This window comes from Aulonocara sp. 'chitande type north' Nkhata Bay, linkage group LG23 (assembly GCF_057382095.1).
Source record: "Aulonocara sp. 'chitande type north' Nkhata Bay isolate Kocher_YH1m ecotype deep benthic linkage group LG23, A_spYH_male_GT1.1, whole genome shotgun sequence".
Classification (NCBI taxonomy): domain Eukaryota; kingdom Metazoa; phylum Chordata; class Actinopteri; order Cichliformes; family Cichlidae; genus Aulonocara; species Aulonocara sp. 'chitande type north' Nkhata Bay.
The window spans coordinates 26,555,815-26,565,193 of NC_141365.1; the positions used below are offsets into that span (position 1 = coordinate 26,555,815).

The window sequence follows — 9,379 nt, forward strand, 5'->3', positions numbered from 1 at the left end:
TATTGTAAATGTAAATGTTATCAGGAAATGATCAGACAGGAGAGGGTTTTCAGGAAACACTGTTAAATGTTCAGTTTGTATGCCATATGTTAAAACAAGATCTAGAGTGTGATTAAAGTGGTGGGTGGGTTCTTTTACATTTTGAGAGAAACCAATTGAGTCTAATAACAGACTAAATGCCATGTTGAGGCTGTCATTTTTAGCATCTACATGGATGTTAAAATTACCCACAATAATTATTTTATCTGAGCTCAGAACTAAATTAGATATAAAGTCTGAGAAATCAGACAGAAACTCTGTGTAAGGCCCAGGTGGACGATAGATGATAACAAGTAAGACTGGTTTCTGAGTTTCACAGCTGGGGTGGACAATGTTAAGCATCAGGCTTTCAAATGAGTTAAAAGTCTGTCTTGGTCTTTCATTAATTAATATGCTGGTGTGAAAAATTGCTGCCACATGAAGAAAATATAATCTGATCAAACATTATTCAGCTTTAAATATTGTTCAGCTTTAAAGTTACTGTGCAACTGTGTAATAAAAATGTGCTCACGACTTTGGCCTTGAGAGCGATAAGAAGCGATCGCCTCATCCTGCAGGTGCAAGATATCTGCAAGCGAAGAGACTAGAACACCCAAGGCCGATTTCCTTTTATGGAGTTGTTTTTTCTGCTAATGCAGCACTTTCCTCACAACCCCCTCCTGTAAGTTTTAGAGAATATATACCCATCCTCACAGCAAATTTTAGGAATCTCCTGATGTGAGCTGTGTTGAGAGGTTGTCTCTGTCTCAATAAAAGTTCACTGATTCCCCATCTGCCGCAGGTGTCCGGTTGTCTTCATTCTCCGCCAGCCTGGTTAAGTCAATTCCTCCTTAACATCTAAAAGAACCTATTTAATGAAGGAAGACGGGTTCACTTTGTGTTTAATATTATTCTATTGCTGTTGTTGTTTTTTTGTATCCTTCAATTGGCGTCACGAACAGGATCCGCTCCAGGTCAACTGGAACGGATGGGAGGACTTCGGCCGTGGTCTGAGTGAACGGAGTTTGGACAAAAGCTGTGTGCACACAAAAACAAGGTAAGCAGACCTTTTATTTCTGCTATATTGAACATTATAAAAATACTTAGTGTCCAAACTCCTAGTAATTCATAACCAAAATTGTCTGGCTTACTTAAGGCTTGTTGAGAATCAGACAAGTGAATAAGAAATAAGTGAATAAGAGATAAGTGAATAAGAAATAAGTGAATAAGTGAATAAAGATAAGAGTGAACTGAGGTCTGACCACGGTTGCAGCCGACGGGTTGCTCTCCGGTGTCGGATACATACCTCAGTGCAGGTCTGGGACCTTGAAAGGGTTTATTAGTAACGCCTTTCTAAACAAATTAAAAGGTTAAAGGCCTTGAGAATATTTTTTAGTAATATTCTCTAAACTACAGAAGGGTTAGGAAGGCCCAGAGGACTTTATTAGAAAAGATCCTCTAAAACTTAAAAAGGAGAAGTACTGGTTGGAGTCCAAAGGAGGGGTCCCTTTGATCAATAGGAGAAAACGGATCTCTTCTTAAAACCCCGATGATTTTAGTGTTTTAAATGTTTTGATGTTCTGTTTGATATTGGACACACATAAATACACGCTGAATGCTTGCTGTGGAACACTGGGCAGGACAGTTTGGTTCTCCGTTGTTCACAGATTACACAATTAAAGGAACTAGGTTCCTCTTTTGGTTAAAATAATACACCACACATAGAATTTTTTTTTTTTTTACACATTTATTACATACATAAGGAGGGTAATGAGTGACTGCAGGTAATGTATGAAGTGTGAATGAGACGTGTGAACAAGGTGACAACCAACTAGCACCCCTATCAGGAAGCTCTAGGCAAGGTTACCCGCCAGACTCCGGTTTGGTAGAAGCCTGGTAACACCTGAAGGGATATTTCAGTGCTGACTCACCTTTAAAGCAGCGCCCCAGCTGTTAGTGCCTAACAGAGGCAGAAACCCAGCTGGCCCAAATTCTCCTTTAAAATCAATAAAAGAACACTCCTCCATTGACAGTAAAATGGATGGAGAATTAGATCGAGAAACTAATGATGATGGTTGGGGTCCCGGTGTCATTCTTAGCACATTGGGAGAACAATTAACATGTGTTGAGACAGTCATCAACTCCACACACCAGCCTAAAGAAGCAAAAAAGCAGAAAGAGTCATTGAGGAAAACAGCTGAAAGGTTAATGAAAGAAAAGGGAAAGGACGAGGGGAGTAGTGGTAACTGGGGAATAATTTGGCAGAATAAGGCTATGCAGGCAAAAGAGAAAGAGGAAGAAGCCAACTCAGCAGCAGCAGGTGCAGGTGTGATGAGCGGGGTGAGACACAGAAAGGAAGCAGATAAGCACGCAGGCCGCAAAGCTAAATTTAATCACTGGGTGTGTTTATGGGAAACTGCAAAACCACACATGAAGAAAAATAGGTCTCAGCCACCTCCCTATTCTGCCTCAACTCCTCCCTCAGCAGGCATATATCCGGTACTTAATATCTCTGGTGGCATAATGACTATTGGAGAAGAACCGCCCGTAGCTCCAACTCCCATAGATACCAAGCATTTTTGCCCAGGAAGCTCCTCTCTGTCGGCGACATCCTCAGCTAGTAGTAGAGCCCCCTCTTCTATGTCCCATTGTTTTGGAACCGGATCTGAGGGCCTAACTGACCCCTTTGCGAGCGCACCATTTGCGGTTCGAATGAACAGACAGGAACCCACTGAACAACAATTAACTGATCAAGAAGCAGCATTACGCAGCTGCTTAAATGAACATAGGTCAGTGGTCCAGGTGAATAATCGTGTTGCGTCAGCCCCTCTTTCCCGGTCCAACCCCTTTGCCAGCACTCCTGTCGCTGTTAAAGGAGATCTGACCGCTACTGCAAAAACTGAGCCTGGCACTTCACCAAATGTCACAGTTACCATGTCTTTGGTGGGCCGTCAGGATCCGGAAACACAGATGAGTTTAGCCCACGTTTTTGCTGACGCTGCTACCCCACCAGGCGGGGAAGAAACTGAGGATACTGATGATGAACTCAGTGACCTTAACAATACACCCCCCTCTACCCCTCCCAGTTTAGGATATCAGACTAGATCTAAGGGCCCTGTGCCTCAGCCTCCAGGCATATTTCCCCTGGTCCAGACTAAAGCGCAACGTAGACCAGTGTATCAACCTTATTCATTCGGAGATGTCCAGGCCCTAGTGGACAAACTCCCTGACATAACGGAGGGAGGGAATGCCTGGTTGGCTGGTTTGGATAAATACACAGCTGGACAGGACCTCGCACTGGGAGATTTTAGAGCTATTATAACTAGGTGCACATCCCGATCTCAGGCAGCGGACCTGGAACAAAATGCGGGTACTACCATGCATGAGAACGAGGTGCCACTAATGCAGGCCTTGAGGTTTATTGGACCGGCCCTGCGCAAACAATTCCCACCCAAAAATCAAGGCACCTTACAGAAATTTAAATGGGAGGGAAAGCAAAATCCCACCCATTATCTAAATCAGGCTGTTGAAGACTGGGTGAACCATACAGGTCATCACCCCAGTAGGACTTGTTCACAGAGCATGTGGTTTAGAAGGGCGGTGCTGAGGGGCATTCCGGAGTCAGTAAGCCAGAAAATGGAGGATAATCCTGATTTGCAGGACTGTGACTTTGCAATCTGGAAGAAACATTTGATTTTTAATCTTAACAAAGTGCAGATTAAGTCTGATGATAAAGCGGAGAGCGTCGAAGATTTACAGTTGCAACTGTTGAAGGTTCAGCTGCAGAAAGCTAAAAACGACCTGGGTGGAAAAGGTGACAAGCCTAAAAAGCAGCTTGTGGCCGCTGCGGCTCCCCCTCCTGGTCCAGTTGCCCCTGATTTGTATCCGAACCCATGGCCAACTGATCCACAGCCCCCCCAGTATGGTGCTTATCACTCCCCGGCCCCTTATGGGCAGAGAGGTTCCCCATTTGGAGGAAACAGAGGTGGTTTCAGGGGAAGGGGTCAGATGGGAGGTGGTAGGGGAGGCCAGATGTATGTTTGTTTCCGGTGTGGACAACCTGGACACTGGGCTAAAGCGTGCCCTTTGAACCCGGCTGCTGGAAGAGGCAGGGGAGCCCGTGGTGGGCCCTATCAGCATCCTGGCCACAGAGGTGGACCTCGTGGTGCTTTAGTTGGAGTGCCCCCGGCCCCACAGATGCCTGTGATGGGGTGGGAGTACTACGAGGGTGGTCCCCAGCTATAGGACACCCCACAGACTGCCCAGGACGGTGAAGGGACAACGGCGGACCCTATGCTGTCCATAACTGTAGATAGAAGAAGAAGCAGCTTTTTAGTGGACACTGGAGCTACGTACTCCACCATTAAGAATGTTGCTCGTGAAAGACTTACTGACAGAGTGATTACAGTGGTGGGCATATCTGGGGAACCTAAAACTCTGCCTTACACCGTGCCCCTCCCCACAACGGTTGGAGATCAGACCTTGTTACACAGCTATGTTTGTTCAAAACAGGCGCCTGTGAATTTACTGGGAAGAGACTTGTTGATTAAATTAGGAGCCACAATACTCTGCTCTTCACAAGGCCTAACTGTGACTCTCCCTACTGGGGTTGTACTTCCCTGCTCTGATGGGCCAGAGGGAGGTGGTCAGTTTCTGCTGCAACCCTCCTCCTGTTTGGCGGACTCTGCTGACATCTACTGGGCATTATTGGAAGTTGAAACACCTGCTGAACCAGGAGTTTGGACTGCTTTTCAGCAATGGCGGCCGTGGCTCTCACTCCTACATCCTTATGTCCCTCCCCCTGACCCACCTCATGTTACACTGTTTTATGACAGGCATGACACCACCTGGTACCAGCACATGTTCCAAAAGCAGTGTGAGGGGCGGGCTTGGTCTCTGAACATGTCGTGCATTTTTGCGGCACCGGAGGGAGTGGCAGCAGCGGTTACTTTTACAACAGATCAATTACAGTGGTACATGATGTCTGATGAGGCAGCTCCCCATGTGTCACTGGCCTTACATCCTGGACACCAGGCTAAGGAGCTGGGTGGAATGGTTAAACGTTCCCTTGCGGCCACTGACTGGACACCTACAAAACTCCCACAGGTTTTGTTTTCTCCATCTACCAAGACATACCAAATTTTAAATGATTGCTTTAATTCCTCAACACTGCAACATGGAGTGGTCAGCGGGTCACATGGAAGAGAACACACAGACCACTGTGATGCTGCGCCTTTACTCGACTCTCTTCCAGATTGTTTGTGGTCCCTTGGACCCACAGATGTAGGTTTAGTTGATGTGGAGCCAGTCTCTTTTCAACTGTCATCTGCTACCCCTTTGTGGCAGCCTCAGTACCCACACAAACCGGAGGCTGAGGCTGGGATTGCAGAAACAATTTCTGGTTTGGTCACTGCCGGTGTCTTGGAGCCCTCCTGCTCTAAGTGGAACACGCCCATCCTACCCGTTGAGAAAAAAGGCACGGGGAAGTTCAGAATGGCACATGATTTGAGAAGGATTAATGCCTTACTTGGCACTCCTACTTTGCCTGTGCCTAATCCTTATGTTGCCTTGACCAACCTCCCACCATCTCATGCCTGGTTCACCTGCATTGACTTGGCTAATGCCTTTTTCTGCCTCCCACTTCGTGAGTCACTGCGTGACATTTTCTCATTTACATTTAGAGGCCGACAATGGCGTTACACTCGCTTACCACAGGGATTTGCCCTCTCCCCAGGACTGTTTAATCAGTGTTTGAAAGAACTTTTACAAACCAGCCCACTACCATCTGACTGTATGTTAATACAATATGTGGATGACCTTTTGCTGTCTGCCCCCACGGCTGACATCTGTTTGGAGGCCACCAGAGTGGTACTTCACCACCTGGCCAACACAGGTTTTAAAGTGAGCAAAAACAAACTACAGATTGGAAGAAAACAGGTTTCTTTTCTAGGCCGCATGGTCTCACAGTCCGGTATTTCCTTGTCCCCAGAACACAGGAACTCCATTTTGCACCATCCAAAACCTCTAACTGTAAAAGACATGTTGTCATTTTTGGGCCTGACTGGTTACAGCAGGACCTATGTCCCAGACTATGTTGGCCTTACTTCCCCTTTGCGCGTTTTGGTAAATGAACAAGGCATGAGAAACCTCTCTGCTCCCCTCTCATGGACTACAGAAACAGAACAGGCGTTTATAAAGTTAAAACAACAGCTTTCTGTCGCCTCTGACCTTGCTGTGCCAGATTATGCTTTGCCTTTTCATCTTGATGTTTCTGGAACTGGAACCCATATCAATGGTATCCTGTTCCAGAAAAAAGGGGGAGAGAGAAAAGTGTTGACATATGTAAGCGTAATGCTTGACAACACTGAAAAACGCCACCCACCGTGCACACAACACGTTTCTGGACTTGCAAAAATCATTCAGAAAACAGCACACATAGTGATGAACCACCCACTAAAAATTTTGACATCACACAGTGTGGTGGCCTACGTCTCCTCACAGGCCTTCACACTCACTTCACTCAGGCAGAGACGCCTCAGTACCATTTTGGAAGCACCACACATCACCTACTCACATGAAGGCATAAACATGGCTGATCACATGGGATCAGGGGAACCACATATGTGTGAAGAGGTTGTGCAGGTACAGGAGAAAATCAGGCCAGATTTGCAGGCAGAACCTCTAATGGATGCAGAAAAAGATTGGTTCACAGATGGATGTTGTTTCAGAACTGAAAGTGGAATGTTGAAGGCTGCATGGGCAATAGTGGAACAGACAGACATGAGATGGAAAACAGTGAAGGCAGAGCAGTTGACAGGACAACAGTCTGCACAGAGAGCTGAACTGAGAGCGGTGATTGAAGCCTTAAGGATGGGAAAGGGACAGAAAGTGAATATATACAGTGATTCAGCTTATGCTGTGGGAGCAGTGCATGTGGAGCTCAAGCAGTGGCTAAGAGCTGGTTTTTTGACAGCCAGCGGAAAGCCTATTAAACATGAGATAGAAATGAGGGAATTAGCGGAAGCACTGTTGTTACCTGTTAAGGTGGCAGTGGTAAAATGCAAAGGACACAGTGCCGGATTGGACTTAGTGGCATTAGGTAACAAACAGGCCGACTTAGTAGCTAAGCAGACAGCTGGTTACTTACCCTCCCTGATTATGGTAATGGACCCAGAAGCCACACCCCCTCCAGAAAGACCACCCATACAACTAGGCCTAGCCACAATCAGAGAGTTACAGGACAAAGCCAGCCCCCAGGAAAAATCATTATGGGTAACAAGAGGGGCCACAAACACAGATGTTTGGCGTGGCCCAGATGGAAGGCCCATTCTACCGCCAGGGGTCAGACAGACAGCAATGGAAGAGGCACATGGAGTGGGGCATGTGGGACCTGCACAAATGATGAGGAACTTAGCCGCCTGGTGGCACCCTTATCTAAAAGACATGACAAAATACATGGTTAAAACCTGTAAGGAGTGCAACCAATTTGGAATCAAGCCCGCCTTCAAGCCAATAGCAGGGTACTTCCCCATCCCACTTTGCCCAGGGAAAGAAATAATCATTGATTACACAGACATGGTGGACAGAGTAGGTAGTTACAGGTACCTGCTGGTGGCTGTGGATGCATTTTCAGGTTGGCCAGAAGCCTGGCCGACAGCAAGTGAAAACAGTAGAACTGTGGTGAAGTGTCTGATTAATCATTATATACCACAGCATGGGTTTCCCGAGGTCATAAGGTCGGACAATGGTTCACATTTCAGGAACCACGATCTGCAGAGGGTTGAAGCCGCATTAGGTTTGAAACATAAGTTTGGCTCAGTTTACCACCCCCAATCCCAGGGGAAAGTGGAAAGGATGAATCAAACTCTAAAAACTAAATTGGCTAAAATCTGTGCACAGACCAAATTAGATTGGGTTAAGGCATTGCCTCTTGCATTAATGTCCATAAGATGCTCAGTAAATCAAACCTCTGGTTACACTCCATTTGAGTTGGAGCATGGCAGGCCTTTTCCTGGCCCCTCCTCTCGCCTGTTAATGTCGGATGAAGCTGATTCAGACCTCGATCCGAGGACATATTATAACATGCTCCGCAGTTTTGTTGCCCAGTATTCCTCACAGGTCGCTGAAAGAAACCAGCAAGAGCTGAAAGAGGCGGCTACACCTGGAATGGACTACGTCCTCCTGAAAGTCACAAAGAGAAAGTGGGCTGAGCCTCGCTGGACAGGCCCTTACCGCATAACAGAGCGGACCTCCCACGCTGTCAGGCTCGAAGGGAAAGGTGACACCTGGTTTCATTACACACAGTGCGCTGCTGCCACCGAACCAGGAAGAACCTTGAGAGAGGTGCAGAAGGACCTGTCAGAAGGAGCTGCAACAGCATCACCAACCACTTGAGGGAGCCAAAACTCAACCTACAAGCCGGCTGGTTACAAAAGGGGGTGTTCTTCATACTGAACTAAACATTTTTATTTTTCTATTTTTAACATCTTTTATGACTTTGCTTTTATATTGGCTTGAGTTTTTAAGATTTACATTTTACATTACAATAGTTTTAACCGCTGAAAGCTCATTTAAAGTTGTGTCACTGATACTTTTTGTTGCTCTTTAACTCCTAGAACACGCCCTTGGCGAGGTGGGGGGAACTGGACCACGTTTCTGTGCCCCATCATCCTCTATTAGAAGACATCCAAGCTAAGTAAACATGTCTTGGCCCTTTCCCCCTGAAATGACAGGCAGGCAAAGATGTTGCGTCTTTGTTTGCTTCCTGGCCCTGGGTCTCATTCCCATTGGCATAATCCTGATCTGTGAAGGGCCCCCGACACTTCTGACACCTTCAAGTTCAAAAGCTTCGCCCCCTTCTGACAGTCCCAATCTGACAAATGTAGCCCCTAGGGTCTTGCCCACCACTTCCTCTCCAGTTTTGCCCACGCCCGATCGATTTAGAAAGAAACGAGACACGGTTACCTCCTGTACCCCAAGTACGAGTAGAATGATTACTGTCTGTGTCCCCAACAATAAAAGTTGGGTAGTCGAAATAGATTTCGCTAGCTTCCCAGTCACTCCCGTCACCAAAGACCAAGGGGGGGATCTTTTTAACCTTGCAGTACATCTCTCCTCCTCAGTGTGGTATATAACCCTGGGAGGTTGGCATCAGTGGAAGTGGTCCAGTTTAGTGTCAGAAACGGACCTCGATTGGTCCAAGCACTCTAGGGGTCAGGCTTTGCACTGGAGAAACCAAAATATGCTCAGAATAGCAAAAAAACCGGATCTTTCAGGCTTAATTTTTACCCTAAAGGATCTGGCCTTGACCTCCTGTCAACAATTTATACTTGCCCCTTGGACTGATCGCACCGCCCTGTAT

At 46.6% G+C, this 9,379-nt stretch overlaps 1 protein-coding gene across 1 annotated transcript; it reads left to right on the forward strand.

Moving 5' to 3' along the window:
* Window positions 1-464: 464 nt before the first annotated feature.
* On the forward strand, window positions 465-4,375 carry LOC147301988 (uncharacterized). The gene has a single exon (XM_086282469.1). It carries the CDS (start codon window positions 2,056-2,058, stop codon window positions 4,261-4,263), a length of 2,208 nt encoding a protein of 735 aa, XP_086138595.1. The 5' UTR covers window positions 465-2,055; the 3' UTR covers window positions 4,264-4,375.
* Window positions 4,376-9,379: the final 5,004 nt, after the last annotated feature.